This window comes from Megalops cyprinoides, chromosome 14 (genome assembly GCF_013368585.1).
Source record: "Megalops cyprinoides isolate fMegCyp1 chromosome 14, fMegCyp1.pri, whole genome shotgun sequence".
Classification (NCBI taxonomy): Eukaryota; Metazoa; Chordata; class Actinopteri; order Elopiformes; family Megalopidae; genus Megalops; species Megalops cyprinoides.
This window is the reverse complement of record NC_050596.1, coordinates 32182458-32201836: the sequence shown is the minus strand read 5'-3', so window position 1 is coordinate 32201836 and position 19379 is coordinate 32182458. Positions and strand designations below refer to the sequence as shown.

Sequence of the window (19379 nt, the reverse complement as noted above, 5' to 3'; positions counted from 1 at the left end):
CGGTAACCACAGTGTAACCAGTTCAGCTGAGACAGTGATCGTCTGCCTGTGCTTTCAGCTGACATAGTCATCACCGCTAGGATTTTCCCTGCTTACATTCCTACACTCTTATGGTGAGCTAAGGTCCTGCATGCGACGTACCTGGCAGAATTCCCATGCGCTTCGTCTAGACTCTAGCCCATCTCTTACTCACGAATTTGTTGGCAATCGCATTACTTTCCTGTTCTTTCGCCTACGCACTGACTGTCTAAGTGCGCAAATCGTTGTCAAAATGGTATAAATGGCTTCCAGTGACAGTACCTGAAGACAGGTATTTGTTTATGTATGACTTGTGACACGTGGCTACCAAAAAAACCATCCCAAATCTTTTACGAAGTTATCGTTCCTAGAAAGTTGTGTGGTGTGCGGACATGTGTGTGATTATCAGCGAATTACAAAGCCTCCTCGAACCCGCTCTTAAATGCCACTGTCCAGCAAAAATAAATTCGTTTTAAACTGGATATCTTTAATCTGACGGAATTTATTGCTCGCTTTTACAACCGAAGTAAAGATAATATTTAACCAGGGTTATAGAAGCTCATAAGCCTCATTGCAATGTCAGTTGTTTGACAGCTAAACAGTGAAGAAGCAAGCGCTCCACGTCAAAAGGGAACTCCACTAACCCAGGGAATCGTCAAAACTGTTCTTTTCATCTGTGAATACGAACCGACACCGGTACAAATTATGGTCAGTAATCGCTGTTTAATTGTATGATTTTTTAAAATAGTAAACTTGATATGTGCAAAGGTCAGATTTGTCTATTACGTTAACGATTTACTGCGTCTAGATCAGCGTTTCCTAAACCTCTCCTGGTGGACCCCTTGTCCTGCATGTTTTCGATCTCTCCCTGCTCCAACACAGCTGATTCAAATGATAAGTTCGCTACTAAGCAGTTTCAGGAGTTCATAACGAGTTGATCATTTGAATCAGCTGTGTTGAAGCAGGGAGAGATCTAAAACATGCAAGACAAGGGGTCCTCTGGGAGAGGTTTGGGAAACGCTGGTCTAGAATAAAAGTCAAATTAATCCAACAATAACTCATTGTTATTATTGCTCCTGCAGTGAGATATACTAAATGTTGCCAACATTGGGATAGGTTTAATATATTCTTGCACAAGAAAGATGCACGTGTCAACTTATGTTTTCACACATCTTAACTTGTTCAGTCTACAGATGTAATTCAGCAGTGATTACAATATTATTTTGCCTTCATCTTTAAGGGGAGTTGCGCCAAGATACTTCTAGGGATCATAGGGGCGGCTGTCGTCGTCACGCTAGTAGCTGTCCCTACAGCGATATATTTAAACGGTAAGTTGCCGCATTACGAGTTCTTCATGATCGTCATGGTTTATTTGTGAATGCACTATTATTTCATTTATCCCTCAAATGTATGTATATTAGGTGAATTGCGAGTGTTGATTGAAATAAGTAAACGTGCGACGTTAAACTACAGTGAAGATTGCCTGCCGTTAAAAGATGATAGGTCACGTCAAGTTATGTACTCGCCCTTACTCTCGTCTTTGTGGGTAATTCTCACTTTTGTCTCAATCTGTTCAAGGTGTTATTGCTTTATGGAAGATCGGGTCATAAAATTCTTACGTATTCATACATGCTGACTCGCAAAAGACACGTGGAAGTCTGGCCTGTCAGTTCAAACATGTCGAAGTATTTGAGTATACGAGGCGGTTGAGCCTGGATCTTTTTAAAAGAAATAACCATGGCTATGGCAATCGAACTGTTAATCTGATGAATGTATTCCAAGGTGGATTTGTTTATTTATTATTCCTCTTGTCGGCACATTGGCAAGTTTACTAGCAAAAGAAAACTTTAAGCAGGGTCGTATTTTAATGTTTTCCGATTTATCTCGAGTGATTTAAGGTCCGCTATAAGCATGTGTCGATAAAATCATGAAACCTGTTTGTACAAAGTGCAATGTAATTTTTTATCTGGAACATTATATGATGTCTCGGTCTGTAAAAGGTCTTTTCGCAATAGCATGCTTATCAGCTCACATGGTTGTAAACTAAATTTGTCGGTTCTTATCTGACTACCACAGGGGTGAATTCCAACCACTGGAAACTGTTTTGGTGTATTGAGTGATGAGAATATAATCTATGTTAATGTCGATACATTTTAAATAGCCTAGAATAGCACTCAAATACTTTTAATTACGTGTCACCAAAATTCATAGTAGGCTAATCTTTTGGCGCCACCAAGTGATTTCTTATTGCAGAATTAATTTCGAGTTTTACAAATAATACGTGAGACCGAACAATACCGAGAAGTATATGTTTTGTATTTTCAGATTCAAAATAATTTCAAACATGCGGGTTTTGCGTCACCTTAGTCTGTGTTGCTACTGTGTGATATTGCATCTGTTATAATCTGGATTTGTTACTGTAATTTCAGAAGGAAGTCCAGGACCATCCAAAAGGACATTCACACTCGCAGACTACTTCAACAGCACTATTAGAACTAAATCGTACAATCTGCGATGGATATCAGGTAAGGTATGCAGGTGTGTGCTGAGCTCCAGCGTTCTCCCGCATTGTTGACGTCATAGGTCTGACTCTCCCATGACGGAGTTATCTTTTACTTCATGTTGTCTGTGTCCGACGTTACGTATGAAGTATTGTGGAGCATCAAACGCCCCTTCGCTCAGCATTAACGATCTATATATACCTCATTATGATCAGCATAAAGGCAATATTATAGTTTCTGTGTTTGGATTCTACGCTACACTGGCGTTTCCCTTTTCAGTACCTCTGCTGTAAAAAGTACGATCCAGTAAGAGCATTATATCAGTAAAAACATTGTGTATAGACAATAGTATCATGAGTTAAAATGTCTTGTTGCCACAGTATATCATGCCTTGATTCTGTATGAACTTGTGAAAATAAAATCCTCATCTCACGACTGTGAGGTCTCGCATAATATTACCAGATCTAATCTAATCTAATCTATGTACATTATAGTCAAAAGAGCCTATGGCGTAAACCTGACCATGCGCAGTAACTCCCACATTGGACAGGACACTCTGCCTTGAACTTCCAGATCAAAGCTACAGAACAATGACATACACTGCTTCCTGTTTCCCCCCTTATAGATAAAGAGTACCTGCATAAAAATGAAGATGGAAACATCATCCTTCACAATGTGGGCACAGGATCAACCTTAGAGTTTTTGAGCAGCAAAACATTTGTAAGATTTTTTTTTTTTTTTTTTTTTTTAGCTACCTGAAAACCTGATGTGCTGTAAAGGGAAATACCATTCACCTCTTTTTAAATATTTATGCTGTAGGAGCAGGTGGAAGCTACTGACTACCTTGTGTCTGCTGATGGGAAATATATATGTTTCGAGAGCAATTACACAAAGGTAACAGCCTTTTTTGTTTCCTGGTGTAGAATACTGGCACGGGTTAATCTGACGTACAACTCATGGTTTGTCTGTTGTGTCCACCAGCTATGGAGACATTCCTACACAGCGTCTTACTCCATCTTTGACAGAACAGCCCTGTAAGTGCCATCACTTTGATCACAGTTTCATGAATCTATATGTTGACAGGTAGAACCTGTAATAATGGACAGCATCAGCACTTTTCACAGTAATTAAAGGAATAATACAGGACAGGTTCATGTTATGTTTCATTCTGCGCTATGTTTTACTGTTAATCCCCCCCCCCCTCCCTTTTTTTTCCCTCAGTAAATTTATTGACGAGCCACGCATTCCACATGAAGTACAGTACTTGGCATGGGCTCCCGCTGGAAACAAATTGGTAGGTTTGCAACCCAAGATTCAATCATCCAGTCCAGCATACGGACTTTTATTATACAGCCAAAGGTGAACTTCTTAGGTAGTGTTGCAGTAAAAGACATACATTATTGTTCGGGCACACCCGCGCAATCAACCAGCCAATCACCACTCCACTCAGATTCTTGCCACAGCCCAAAAAAGGAAAAAAAGCTGACACTATACCCACAATGCACTTTGTCCAGTGGTTTTTATTTTCACTGCGCTCGCACCACATTAGGTCTCCAGTACTGCTAAAATAAATGGAAAATACTCTGGAATAATGGAAACGGTGGCACACGTGATGCATTTAGTTATTCAAGGCTGAGGAGAGCAACACAGTGTGGGGGTGTAGGAAATATTTTTGACTCCTTTAAGAAGGCCTTTGTGTTTTTGATGCACTGGTTGGAACAGCCAGCCACAGAATGGTGGAGGATTTTTTAGAGTCACCCTGCAGCCCTGAGCGGCGGTGACATGTGATCTGTTGGGCTGCCTCTCATGTTTTGTGTAGTGCTTATTGTAAGCGGGTCGCATCATGTTAAATTCGGCATGATGCGTTATCGTGTCATCATACCTCATAGGAGCAGATGCTGTCACCATGAGTGAATGTATTTCCTGAATGTGATGTTGTTAATGATGTTGGGCTGGAAGTGGAAATGAATCTTTGCACCACTTTTGACGTTTGTGTGCTCTCGTCTGGCAGGCCTATGTTTGGCATTACAATGTTTATGTCAAAGAGAATGCAACAGCACCAGCTGTCCAGGTGACCTACAACGGAGCACATGACCTCATTCTCAACGGCATCCCGGACTGGGTGTATGAGGGTCAGTAATGAACTGGGAGCATACACAGAAACTGGCTGTAAACCCATTACTACCTTTAATGATTTGTTGAATAATACAGTACAATACGATATTTTCCAAGGTGCATTTCAAGGTGAAAGTAGTCAATAGTCTTGTTTCCCCCCCTTAACTGCCTTCTCATCTTCGCTCTGGATAAGAGCATCTACCTGATGTCAGCGATACTGTGTACAATACATTACATTAGTGGCATTTAGCAGTCGATCTTATCCGGAGCGACTAACATAGGTTACAATTTGTCCATTGTCCATTCATACAGGTGGATATTTATTGAGGCAATTCTGGGTTGAGTACCTTGCCCGAGGGTACAGCAGTAGTGCCCCAGCGTGGAATCAAACCTTTCGGTTAGGAGCCCTGTTCCTTGCCACTGTTGGTGCACTGCCACCATCTTGTGTGTTGCTAAGCAACAAAATGTAAATGTAAATGTAAAGCTGTCCTGTCTTACAAAGAAAATCGGTAACAATGCCAAAGCCATGAACCCTTTCAATTCTATACCGGAGAAAATCTGATGGTGTCTGAAAGGCTGTTTATTCAAAGGTCAAGCTGGATTCACACTGCTGTCCATGTCTTCTCAGAGGAGATGTTCTCGTCCAATGAGGCGATGTGGTGGTCCCCAGGTGGGAGGTTCCTGGCCTATGCTGAGTTCAATGACACTTTGGTCCACACTATCGAATATTCCTGGTATGGATCAGAACAGTACCCACAAATGGTCATCATTCCATACCCTAAGGTGAGTCTAATGTATTCACATGTTAAAACTTTAAAGAGATTTAATACAGAGTAATATGTATTCATCTCTGCACCGTGAACTATGAAATTGATATTATACCTGGGAATACATTGTAAGTGCTTAAGTTGCTCGCAAATACCTTCTGAATACAACTGGCTCTTGGAAAATTCATCTAAATAAGTTCATGTACATGGAGCCCCAAAAGATAAATCATTCTCTTGAGATACATACTTTAATAGCTCATAAGCACAATTTAATATCTAGGTGGAACAACATCCTTATCATATGGTAATGACCTCGTATGACCTGAGGACTTTTGATCATCTCATTCCATGAATATATTGTCTATCCCCTGACATATTAAGCCTTTCCCATGAGATGAGGTTAGAATTCCCCTGGGATATTCAGGCCCAGAAAACAACATTTGTCTCCACAGGGGCTACGTAATTATACATTACATGTAATGTAAAAGTGTAAGATGTTGAAATAAGCCTGCATGAATGCATGTGCTTAATAACTTGTCCTCTGTTCACAGAGTTGAGATTCACATGTGAGAAGTGAACAACGATAGTGCTTATAAGTTCTCCTTCACAGAAAGCAGCGTTTTCTCAACACACCGTGATGTGACTCTTTAAGTCACTTGAGTCTGATTGGTTTATCGTGACAGTACCGACGGTCGTCTGTAGTTTCTAACACATCTCATTCTGTCATCAAGGCAGGGTCAACAAACCCCGTGGTGAAGCTGTTTGTTGTTGACACCACAAACACGTCACACATCACACAGGTCGTGGTGCCAAACTCAGTGGGAAGGTACAGTATTATGCTCTTCTACATACTACAGAAACATTCTGAGTACCACACTAAGCGGTGGTCATTCAGGCTCTCTTTCAAAGATGTTGAGTCCCAAAAAGGCCATGTACATAATATTTATGATATGTAAAACAATTATTTTTTGCTGCTTTTATATGTTTGCATGTAAGAGAGGGTATTTAAGGAATCATGCTTTTTAATGGTTTAAATAGACTATACATCTGTTGGTTTTTTGTTTGTTTTTTTGTTTTTTTGTCTCATAGCGACCACTACTTGAGTTCTGTCACCTGGGTTACGGACGAGCGCATTGCTGTTCAGTGGCAGAAAAGGATACAGGAGTCCGTTCTGCTGCAGATCTACGACTTTGACGGGAGCCGCTGGAACGAGAACGTGGTGTGTGTCCCGCTCCCATCTCTAACAGCGCCTCTGTCTCCCCGGGTGACCTTTAAAGAGAAAAAAATTATCAGGAATTTACACTGGACACCATTATTCACATCTGACATGAAATGAATATTGTGGAGGAAGTGGCCTGTAGGATGTGGCAAGAGCCCCCCCCCAGATGCTGTTTCCCATGCAAAACAAGGACAGAAACATTCTGGCAATTCAGAATTTTTGTTTACCCACTCGTATAAGTGTGAATGAAGCTCAAGAGTTAATACGCCGCTGAACATCTATCAAAGAAAAGGTGTCATCAGACACGTTCAGTGGACTAGTGGAGAAATTAACATGAATATTCAGAAGCTGATTAACTCTGTTGTTTCATTGTTCTCAGCATCATGAGGAAACCAGTGCGACTGGCTGGGTCGGGCAGGTACGGTCCCGTTAAAAAATAAACAACAAGCCAGACTGCAGCGGCACACTGTAATACAGCTATTAAATTACATCAAGTGTCATCGAAATAACACAGTGTAACATTTAACATTGAGTAACATCCCATTGATATTGAATGCGCTGTTTGTGGTTTTTTTTTTCCTTTTTCTTTTTATCGTTCAGTTCTCACCGATGCATCCGGTCTTCGCTGCAGACAACATCAGCTTTTACAAAGTGATGAGTGACTCGAAACGTTTCAAGCACATCCATCACGTCAAAGACGTAAGTTCCGCGCGCGGGAGCGGGTGAACGCTGAGGCGAGGCTTCGTGATTGGCTGTTTGCGTGGATGGTTAAGGATCGGTCTGAGCGAAACTCGTGATGTGTTCAACGTTCGCAGGGCAAGGCAACCCCCATCACGTCGGGGCCGTGGGAGGTCATCTACATTTCCAAAGTGACCAAAGATGCCATGTAAGTCAATGCAAAGCAAGGAGACATTGGGTTTCTGCTTTAACAGCATTCACTTTGATCACTGGAAGCCCTCCATTGCCATGGAAGAGAAAGGGGAGAAAATGGGGAATTTTCACTCTGGTAACTAAAGACCAATTTTAAACACAAATTCACATTCAGTCCCCCTTTACCGACATTAATGATCCTCAGCAATTTTTTATTGTTGTATGTGGAGAGGCGTCATGATTTGTCATGTAGAATTGGAGGCCTTCACAATCTATGTCAATACCGCCAAATTACAGCAAGGGCCCGTATACTGAGAGAAATTATTTTGCACAGATATTGTCTAAAGAAATCTTTGTCATAATTAAAAAAACTGATAACAAGGGGGGATGTTTGGAGTAATATCAAATACCTCTGTTGACATATTTAACAAATATCATATGCATATGGTGGCATTTGGCATTCTATGTCCAAATAGGTGTTTTGTATGTAGTTGTTTTCTTTTTGGTGGAGAAAAAATGCTATATGCCATAATAGCACACAGCCATTCTTCTTTCTTGCCACAGATACTATGTAAGTAATGAACACCTTCAACGGCCGGGACAGAGAAACGTGTACAAGTAAGCTGGTTTTTCATCCTCGAGACCGTAATGGGTAGTGCTGCTGAGTACTGTTTGAATTCTGAGGGCATTTGTTTGCTTGTCAGGATTGATATTGGAGCCACCCATTCAGCTCCGCGGTGCCTTACCTGTGCACTACACGAGGACAGGTGCCAATACAACTCCGCCTACTTCAGCCAAGACGCCAGCTACTACCGGATGGACTGTTCCGGTCAGTTACCCAGGCGGCAACATCTCACACACCTTAACGGAACCTTAATTTGAAACGCCGTAAATCCAAAAGGATAAATTATTTTCCCAGAAACAACTCTGTCCTTCAGTTTAAACAGTAATCCATCCAACAGTACGCTGGAAACTTGCTGTCTCAAAAATGCCATGTACTTCCGTGTTTTGACAGGACCTGGATTGCCGTTGTATTCACTCATAAACAACACTGGCACTTTTTCAGGTATGCAAGTCAGTGGGATATATCTCAATATGGGCATATCACCCTTAATTCCTCACACTGATCATAAGGACTGTCTTCACTCACTGAACAGACATTTTCATTCTCATGAACAATTGCAGTTTACAGTCTACATGTTAATATTTTGATATAGATTTGAGATCATTGATGCCGTCATGATCTAATGCAGTTAAAATGAATGAAGCAATCCCTTTTAATGACTTCGCACACCTGTAAATACAGGAATCACAGCCTCATCTGAATTATCAGTAAATTAAAGTTTGTAAGGTGTGTCAAACAGTCAGACCTCTGGTTCCAATCTGCCTGATTTTAGAGACAGTTCTTGAAGACAACAAAAAGCTGGAGCAAGTCCTGGCAGAGATCCAGATGCCCACCATGCGCCGTAACAAACTCAAACTCGGCGAATTCGGTGAGACTTCAGTGGTTGAGCGCTGCGTTCTCACGTGACTGTGTCGCCACAGCGTAGGGTTGCTATTTATTCCTGCGCTTCCCTCTTTCCCAACAGAACTCTGGTACCAGATGACCCTGCCCCCTCAGTTCGACGAATCCAAAAAGTACCCTCTTCTGATCGATGTGTAAGTGTTCACATGTTTCTTATTTGCTTCTGATTTCACTGACAGAAGGGAAATGACAAGTCAAGAGGGCCTAGTGATCTGCACCGATGGTACCACACATTAGCTCACTCAGCCGCCTTGAAAGTGAGCATATGCCTATAACACCTCTCATAACATTTTGCTAATTTGTCAGTTCCGGATGCTAACCAGCGACTGAACATCCTTATTACAGGTATGCAGGGCCGTGTAGCCAGAAAGCAGACTACCGCTACAGGCTGAACTGGGCCACGTACCTCGCCAGCACCGAGGGGATTATTGTGGCAAGCTTCGATGGCAGGGGCAGCGGTTACCAAGGAGATGACATAATGCACGCAATCTACAGAAAGCTGGGAACGTTCGAGGTCGAAGATCAGATATGGGCCGCAAGGTGGGGCGCTGATCCAAAGCGTGTTCTTTCATCTCTGTTAGCCAGGGGGCAGGAAGCAGCAGGCTCTCTGATGTCACGCAGATGCAAGGAACTTGCAAGGGAGCCATATTTTTGGGAAAAGGCTATCTTTTAGATCTTACTGCTGATTAATACTGATAACATGGCACCGCTTCATATCTGAGCGTAAACTCTTAATGTTGAAAAGTTGAACTTTAAAACTAGACAAATTGGATGACAGGCTTAAAACAAGGTTTAGATCACCTGTACAGGTTAGTGCAGTAATGTTACCTGGTCTTTAAAATATCACGGTGATAAACACCAAAGGGCATTTATAGTTCAATTGTTTTTTTTTTTCCCTATAAATCTAATAAATCCCACTTTTCATTTTTGTTTTTAGAAAATTTATTGATATGGGCTTCATAGACAAAGAAAGAATAGCCATTTGGGGTTGGGTAAGTTCGAATATTTTATTTTCAGTTAATCAATCAAAAATATTTGCGTTTATGAAGTCATAGGCACTATCACGCATATGTAAAAGGATTTCCAAATGGCTAGAAGCCCCTGATATTTCTGTTCTGTGTTTACCTCCTGCAGTCATATGGTGGGTATGTGACATCCATGGCTTTGGGTGCCGGGAGTGGAGTTTTCAAATGTGGGATGGCTGTTGCTCCGGTATCAAAGTGGGAATATTATGGTATGCTTAATGTATCAATAAATAAGTGTATTACCATTTGGTAGTGCAGCTTGACACAAGCATTGATTTACGGTGCCTTTTGTACTTGTGTATATCATTTCCGTAAAATTGGTACCATAAATTTATGAAAGCTTGACCACCTGTGCTGTTAGATTTATTATGTTCAACTGTGTTTAATCACAATTCGTGCATGAAAAGGGGTTATTAAATATCACTTTTTATTGAAACTTTCAGACTCGATCTACACTGAACGTTACATGAACCGACCAGCTGACAATCTTAACGCCTACCAGGTAAATCTGTCAAATTAGTCGATTATAAGATTAAAATATTTAATGAAATTAGATACATTTGTGTTAGCTTTATATTAGTTTTGTCATTTTTGAATTTTTTTAACTTATGAAGACATTCATGTCACATTTGAATACTGATAAAATCATTTGTATTAAATTAGACTTAATTTATGTCTGTGTCTTACTAATTAAAAGTTTCTGTGTTAATCTTTTACAGAACTCCACTGTAACAAGTAGGGCCAAGAATTTCAAATCTGTCAAATACCTTCTGGTTCATGGCACAGCAGATGGTAAGTACACCTGTTCCAAAAGATGAGCCCCTTACGCATGTACCAGCCACGCAGTATGCTACCTCTGAAACACACCTGTATGGAAGCCCAGGTGTACGTGAAGATCCTCATTGTGTAAATGATCAATGATGTACAAAGTTTGCTGGATTTGCAGTTTTTTTTCCACCTTGGAACAGCAAAACATCTGACAATTTTCTAAATGTGTGATCACATCTGTATTTTACTTGTTTCAGACAATGTCCACTTCCAGCAAGCGGCACAGATATCCAAAGCTCTGGTCCAAGAGCAGGTAGATTTTGAGGCTATGGTGAGTATCACAGGATGGGGGGTGCAGGGTAGGCAGGTCAAGGAAGTTGCAGTTCCAAATCTCCTTACATACATTTGTTTTATTTATATGGAAATATTTGTCTTCATGAAGGTATTCCAAGGGGTAGACAAAGTAACATGTCCTAGTTGGGGAAAAAAATCCAAGAGGGTAATTAACTAGTATAATTATAAACATATTGATGATCATTTCTAATAATGAAACATATTTTTAGCTTTCTGCTAGTGTGTAGCTAATCCATTGTATAATTTCCACCACCATATAAATGACATACTGTTATTTGGGGGGGTACCTCACTGGTCCACGTTAGCTGGAGAAGGCGACAGGCCTTTGACAGGCCCTGCACGTACAGACGGTTAATATTTGCTTTATTTTCTCCTCCTCTTTGCTCCAGTGGTACACAGACAAGGACCACGGCCTGGATGGGTCAGCACACCAGCACGTTTACACACACATGAGTCACTTCCTGCAGAAATGCTTCTCCGCCACAGAGTAGAGTGAGGTGCAGCCCGCCCCATAAACGCACTACCATCTGTGTCCCTCTCCACTCGTCTCTCACCATGTCAAATCATCTTCATCTGACCAATCTGAGTTTCTGGAGTAGTTTTTTTTTTTTTGTCTCCCTAGAATCTGACCAAGGAACAAGTCATAAAACAAACAGAAGTTGATATGTTGCTGCTGTAGCATTTTAGACTGAGAAGTCTTCCAGTGATTTTTATATGATGTGAATGTTGTCATTCATGACATGTCTCTGCCTGCTTATCTTCGGGATCAAATTACTGTGATGATCAAACACCAAATATGCAGTGACCACTAGATATTCAAGACCCTTGCACATTTGTGAAGTGGTCACTTTTTTATTGAAATAGAATTTGATATATGCGCATTAAAAAAAAATGCTTTTCTTGCACTGACTTTCCTGTGTAATGTAAAAATATCCATATTCATTTATGATCGAAAATGCAAACAGATGCTGTACTGTATGTTTGTGATATATTTTTCCATTGTAAAGTTAGAACAATCATTTGAGAAACTAGTTATATGTATAAAATGTGAAGATTTCAGTTGGTCCCATATATTTCCAAAATAAAAGTCCAATAAACTGTGAAAATTCTCAGTTGTGTTTTTATGTATTTTCTTCCCTCAGGCACACAGTGTCAGCAACAACTAATGATCTACTGTAGACATTTACAGTCAGTACACCCTTAGCAGAATACTTCCTGAGCCCTATATGAATCTGTATGAGCCCCATAAGGGAAAATTTATTTTCAGCTATTTCACGTTTTAACATCTTTCTCATTTAAGGATAACCAGTGCCAAGAGCCTGTTATTTATGCATTTTTTATTTCAAGACATGTTGGACAGTGTGATACTTTTGTCTCAACACATTTTTTTAATTGGCCTTGAGTTCAAAATTGGTGTGCATCTCATGGAAAGGTAAATCGGTGAAACTGATTATCGGAGTAGTCCATATCCACAGCCTGAAATATTAAGCGCTCACATCCCAAACCATCAGTGATAAGCAATGAACAGGCTATTTAACACAGAATAGGGTGTTGATGTAATGTAAAACTGCACATTATAGAGCAGTAGTAGTTTGGTCATCACTGAATTTACTCTGCCAGTAACAAATGATACATTTGTACAATAAATTTGTACAATTGTATTATACAATACATTAATATTTATTACATGTACCGCATTCCATTTTTTTAATTCATCTTGACTAAAATAACACTGTAAATATTGGCAATTATTAAGATTTAACCTTGAAAAGTGAATACATAAATATCAGTTAATGCATTTTTGCTCTCTGTGATCCTCTGTGGATTGGTTATAACATTGTAAATCTATTACACCTAAAAATATAATGTGTAAATGTGTTGCCTTGAATTTACACAAACTGATTTTTCATTTTCATTGACCTGGAAGACCTTTTTACACATTAAAAATATATATATATTGCATATTTGCAAAATTTTAATCTTGTCCTCTTAATTACCACTTTGCTTAGCTGAAATAAAACATTCTCAGGGTGTGAAATGCTGAGATAATTCACTGATTAGTGCTTGATGATTCGTGGCAAAGCATTTTACAATATTTTATTGTAAATGGCACCTTTATAGGAAATAAATAACGGTTTATTTTCTCAATGGCAGGCTCACTCAGGATCCAGCTGTTGATTAGCAGGGTGACCTGTCTGATGTATTCCCGTACGTGACAGCTCTTATCTCTTCGGGACATGTCTACATCTCCCTCAGACAACAAATTTATCCAGCGCAGTGAAACGAGAGGTCTGACTAATGGATCGAGACTAACGAACGTGATAAGCGGGCTGTGAGGAGTTCGCCACCTCGGCGTTCTGTCGCTGCGCTCCGCTATAAAAAGGCCCCCAAACCGGGGAGGGACCGCAGAGCAGCGAGAAGAGCACCTAGCAGCGGCACGGTCCTGGCCAGTCTGTCTTCTGCACACTACGAGGAAATACAGGTAAACTTTCACCTTTTGCAATGGCGACAAAATCGCTCATTAGGAAACACAGTAGGCCTACTACTGTCCCTAAAAAGTTTGGGCACCTGATGCCCGTGAGAACAGTGTTTCCCTGCTTTGCGTGAACGGGATTCTCTGACATACTGAAGTCGTTTCGAGGGAAACGTTTAGACATGGTCCCCAAGGCCCTGGTGTTTGGAACGCTTTCGCCTGATCACGTTTTTGCTGGTCATGTTCCACAGATCACACAATGAAAGGCGCTCACTCCCTGGCTGCGCTGCTGCTCCTGATCGCTGCTCAAAGCAGCTGGCAGATCCCACTGCAGGAGACAGAGGACATCTCCAGGTAACGTCTTCACAACTCCTCTGTCCCCTGCTTTCTGAACTCGTCAAATGTGTCAGAACTCCACCACAAAGTACATACAAACATTATTTATTCAAATGCTAATTTAATCTAAATGCCTTTTTTTATATCAAACTGTTGTAAATGTAAAATTCAAATCGTTAAAATAATAATAATAAATAATTAATAATAATGAACAATATTTTTCAGATCATTGATAGAAGACACTTTGTTTAATGAACCGGTGGAACTAACGAATGTAAAGAGACATTCCCAAGGCACTTTCACCAACGACTACAGCAAGTATCTGGAGACGAGACGGGCGCAAGACTTTGTTCAGTGGCTGATGAACTCCAAAAGAAACGGGTAGGTGCTCGTGGTGGTGTCAGCTCATTACAGCTGGCGGATGAGTAAGTATTTCATTCAATACTGTAGATTCTGTGAACAGGTCCACCAGTAACATTTGCCACTGAAATTGTTACTTGAAGAAATTCTGCCCAGATTAGATTCTAAAATATATCATGTGAAAATAATTATAAGTCACATTCAAATATGCTACTTTTGTAGTTGCTGAATCCCCACTGGCAACATGTGGAATATAACTCTTTCAGGCATTGATTTATGAATCTAATTTAAATCTGCCAAAGGCTCTGTGACATACTTGTAGGTGAAGCATGTGGTATTTTTTATTCCGTGAATATATCATGATTCCAGTCTTAGAAAACAGCTCTTGCCATGAGAATCTTTTCTATTCTTATTGCAGTGATGCTTTGGAAGAAACATATGCTTTAATCTAATCTATCTGTAGGGAAAAATTGAGTCTGTTTTTATCACCATTTGACAATGACTTTGCAAAAGTCACTGATATCTTGAAAGGAATGTACCTCCTTATGCAAGTATGGTATGATTTCTGATATTACTTTGCCAGTGCCTTCACACTGTGGTGTTTTACATTACATTTTAAAGTAGGTTGTAGAAGTGCTAATGATAATATAGAATTTAAAACTTTAAATTAGTTAAATTAGTTAAAAAGCACTTGTCTCTTTGTGGTGCTATCAGCTGTGACTGAGTTTATTAGCTCTTCTGAGTTACACTTGCCGGTCCTTCTTGTTCAGCTCCAGCAGTCCCTCACGCCGCCATGCTGAAGGAACCTTCACCAGTGACGTCAGCTCCTACCTGCAAGACCAGGCCCTCAAGGAGTTCGTCTCTTGGCTGAAGACAGTACAAGGGAAAGCACAGTAGGGTTTCCCGCTGTTCGACTGCTAGCTTCTTATGCTGTCCAGAGAGAGGGGAAAAAGTCAATACATAATTATCCTGTATTATATCATGTTTTTTTTATCTTGTGTATTGTTCCTTCACTGGTCATGCAAATAAATCTCCTAAAGGAAAACTCTGAGTTATTCGCTATTGTCCCGTGTTTGGGGTTTCTTTTTGCCATGGAGTGTTAGACCTGTCTCACACTGGACTTTGTGAGTGTGCATCTGCCAAGACTTTAAAGGGTGCCTAGTAAAAAATCTGACCAACACATTTCACCTGTATGTCCAAAAAATGTGAAATGAGATTAGCGGGAAAAAAGTCCAAAAGGGTTTGCAAATGAATCCCAGGGAAAGAGTTTAGTGAGGCATACCATGTTGCCTACGAAGTCAATGGCATTTCCAGGACTGATTCACTAATTCCTGGTACTATCCATTATCAGGTCCCTAATAATTTGTACACAGTCCCCAAATCTAAGATCTTCTTTTTGAGAGCCATGTTCTTTTACAGGCCATAACCTGTGACCTCAGCAGGGGCCTTTTCAGCTCTGTTCTTACTCTCTGAAGTTTGGAAGGGGAATGAGCGGGGCTTCAGAGTCGCTAGGCCTGGGTGTCTGCACAGATGAACGAATCCTGTCATGCTTTGAGACACTGCAGCTCTCCGAGCTGTGAGCAGTGTAGCAGTGAATGGCAGTAACAATGTTTTACCACTAGAGGTCGTCAAGGACAAGAAATTACTCACAGTCCTGAAATTCCTTGCAGTCAATATTTCTCCATTTGGCAAAGCCTCCTACAGCTCAAAATTGGCCATTTTATGAATTAAAATGAATAGATCACAATCGTTCATGCTTGAAACATGTTCTAAATTTCTAATGATACTGGAATTAAAGAAATAATCGATTGCAAATGTAACAATACAACACAAATACACGCTTCAGTGATAATGAAGGAATTAGAAATAAATTGTCTGTCACATACCAGACAGATTTTTTTTTCTTTCTTTTAAAACACCACCACCACTACTACTACTACTACTACTACTACTACTACTAATAATAATAATAATAGTTTAGGTTAGCAGAAAAAGTGGAAGTCCGTTCTTTACACAGAACTGTAAACTGTGGAACTTCTTTCCTTGAATACTGAGTTCTATACCTTATACCAGGTTTCTTCTGGTTTGCAATCCTGCTTACAGGGAAGCTGTAAATACTATGAATTTGTCTTGAACAGCGACGCAGGAGACCCGCTCGGGAAACATTATTCCACCCATGGTGTATAATACTGAATGTGTCATTACCAGAAAAAACCCAAACCTGCAGCCTTGGTCATTATTCTATCCATGTGAGCCAGGAAACGAAAGCCACAGTGTTTAAATCAATTTATTTGCTTTAACATTTACATTTTTGTAATAAATTACATTTATTATATCATTTTGAACAATACATTTAAAATAATACTCTAAGTGTGAGGGCCAACCAAAGAGGGGTCCTGGCAGCTGTTAAAATTAATAACAAATTTAAAACAGAACAAAAATGTGTAAGTCATTTTAAGAGTGCAAGCATGGCATTGCTGTATGATGCATCTACAGATGGCCTCTATATTTATACTTTACTTTTCAACTTTAAACAAAATTTTTCATGTGTGTGTACCTGGAGCTTGGCATGGACTTTATTTGAAAATAAAAGTGTCAATATAAGTATACAGCCATTACCAGACAGATTTAAAAATGATCAATGGCAAAGCAAAACATATAGCCTTTAAATTTGTTACTAGTTTTCAAGGACCTCCCCCTTTAAGTTTTGATTTAAAAGCCCTCTTAATACAATATTTTATACATTTATTCTCTATAAAAACTAAAACCCATTAATGAGACAGGACAATGGTAAGAAGTAAACAAAGTTTTTTTTTTCCTTTTTGTGTCTTTTAAAAGTTAGTAATACATTACGTAAAGATATTTCATTTATCTATTTTCATTCTGAACAATTTTTTTACAAAGGAATTCTAGAGTGTTTTCGTCTTTAAGTACAATTAATATCCTATTTTGCCAGTCTAGTAAAAATACTATTGCTTCTGTTTCTAATGAATCCTGCAACAGATTTCTGATCAAGAAATGCCCTCCTCATCATCACAGTTATTGAATACAATCAGTTCAAAGCAGTAAGTTGCCTCCAAATCAAAAGTCTATGTGGTCCAAACACATTTTTTAAGGTAAAGAGAATGTTCCTTTAAATACTACAGTACATCAGTTCAGTGTATTCACAAAGCTTTTAGTCTGTGTCTTTGCGTAACACATTTAAGCAATTCTGAGATGCTTTTCCCTTGTCCCCTACACAACATTGTTCATCAGTTTCAGTTAGTGTCATACGCATGTCATGTAGAAACTAAAAAAAAACAGTAAAACTTGCTTAAATTCGTCATCCAAAGCTAAGGACAAAGCACGCTGCATTTGAATAGACTGAATAAAAACAAACTGGCTCATTACTGTACATACATAGAAAAATATGTATTCAGTGTGGCATAGTGGTAAGGAGCAGAGATTGTAACCAAAAGGTTGGTGGTTCAAATCCCTGCTGGGGCACCCTTGGGAAAGGTACTCAACCCACAATTGCCTCAGTAAACATCCAGCTGTATAAATGGATAAAATTGTAAGTTGCTCTAGATGAGAGCATCTGCTAACTAACAATACTGTAATATAATTTTCCAAAAATGACAGATTTTGCACATGTTCAAGGATTAAACTTGGGAAGCAGTGATTAGTCTAATGCACATCTGGCAACAGAAGAGAAGATGCACTGATATTATTTTGCAGTCAGACAGCATGTATCTGTCCAACTAACTATTTCTGAAGACAGAAGAAACACGGGTATGTAGAACATCAGATCACTCAGCGTTACATCATCACTTGCTCTTGCGTGGAGAAATGTCACTGCACACATCCCTCCCTCCACAGAGCATGGCATCTTTACTGTTATGAGCAAAAACTATTCAATAAGGTAACTTTAATTAGGCTCCAATAATGCTCACATATACACAAAATGATATAACTGTATCACACAATGATATGATATTACAAGTATAATCCCTCTGAGTGTTTAATGATATTCTAATTTGTTTTTTTTATTTATCTGCAAAATATGAACACTAATAGATATTATACTACGTTTAGTATACTAAATAATTCATGCTGTAATTTGTATTGTGAAATATTTCTATTTTGTTGTCATCATTATTAGTATATTTCACTACAGAATATATTCTTTCAAAATGAAATGAATATTTTTTAAGATTATTTCCAAAGGATTGTAATCTCTTGTCTTTTGAAAAAAATACAAAACATACAAAATACCTACAATTTAAAATAAAAGTAGCTTTAAAAACATTACTTTAAAATGACAGCTAAATCCATCTGACTCCAGCTTTGAGTTAGTAACTGCACAGTACCCTTTCACACTACATCTCCTTCTCATGTTGCTGGTTTTACTTCACACTGACACACACAGGAAAAAACGCCGATGTGAAACGCCGCTGGGTCCTGCCTCCTGAGGAAGTGTGCAGCTTCAGACGCACCGGAGGTGGGGAAAACAGACTTACACATTGTTCACAAGACGACAGGTACAGCAGTGTTCTACCCACTGCTCTTACGACACACCAAGCTCCTGTGTCTGTGAGCACAGCGCCGGAGGAAACGTCACAGACACGTCTCTCTGTCGAAGCTCTTCTCCTTGGTCACCCTCCTCTCTTGTCTTCTCACACCGCTATTGGAAAGGCTATGGGGGGGGGGGGGAGTCAAAGAGTGTGTGTTACTCTGTGCAGCTGAAGGTATCGGGAATGCACAAGCATATACCTTTCAACTGCCCAGCACCTAGTGCCCACATGTATCAGGGAGGGTCAGCCATGTTTCCGTTCAGAGAGCGACACAGCTCTGATAGACGGGGTTAAGAGCACTTCACTCTTAGGCGCAAGCGTCCGCCTCCAGGCCAGGCAGTGGAAAGGTATGTGGGAGCACAGAGGGGGTTGTCAGGCCTCCTCCAATGGCTGTGAAAGGGCAGCTCTGCCTGGCGCAGCAAATAGAGAATGGAACACCCCGATCCCGGGGCCTGGCCCCAGCTGTGCTGCACTTCTCTGATTTGTCTGTTGGCG

At 40.0% G+C, this 19379-nt stretch overlaps 3 protein-coding genes across 3 annotated transcripts in view; 2 read left to right on the top strand and 1 right to left on the bottom strand.

The window, feature by feature from the left end:
- Positions 1 to 357: 357 nt before the first annotated feature.
- On the top strand, positions 358 to 11966 carry LOC118789318 (dipeptidyl peptidase 4-like). The gene is made up of 26 exons (XM_036545681.1): positions 358 to 726; positions 1259 to 1346; positions 2448 to 2543; positions 3145 to 3239; positions 3339 to 3413; positions 3501 to 3553; positions 3741 to 3813; positions 4531 to 4651; positions 5263 to 5417; positions 6133 to 6227; positions 6491 to 6620; positions 7000 to 7038; positions 7221 to 7319; positions 7436 to 7506; positions 8055 to 8108; positions 8195 to 8319; positions 8506 to 8556; positions 8888 to 8983; positions 9080 to 9149; positions 9361 to 9555; positions 9953 to 10007; positions 10150 to 10249; positions 10484 to 10542; positions 10760 to 10832; positions 11066 to 11139; positions 11552 to 11966. Exons 1-26 carry the CDS (start codon positions 724 to 726, stop codon positions 11651 to 11653), a joined length of 2247 nt encoding a protein of 748 aa, XP_036401574.1. The 5' UTR covers positions 358 to 723; the 3' UTR covers positions 11654 to 11966.
- Positions 11967 to 13894: 1928 nt separating this feature from the next.
- Positions 13895 to 15228, top strand: LOC118789315 (pro-glucagon-like). The gene is made up of 3 exons (XM_036545677.1): positions 13895 to 13989; positions 14197 to 14352; positions 15108 to 15228. The coding sequence occupies exons 1-3, from the start codon at positions 13895 to 13897 to the stop codon at positions 15226 to 15228; spliced, it is 372 nt and encodes a 123-aa protein (XP_036401570.1).
- A 3615-nt stretch (positions 15229 to 18843) lies between these two features.
- LOC118789317 (sodium-driven chloride bicarbonate exchanger-like) overlaps positions 18844 to 19379 on the bottom strand; it is a 57200-nt gene continuing 56664 nt past the window's right edge. The window contains exon 27 of the mRNA XM_036545680.1: positions 18844 to 19006. The gene's annotated coding sequence lies outside the window, so the exon portion shown is untranslated. The remainder of the gene's footprint in view (positions 19007 to 19379) is intronic.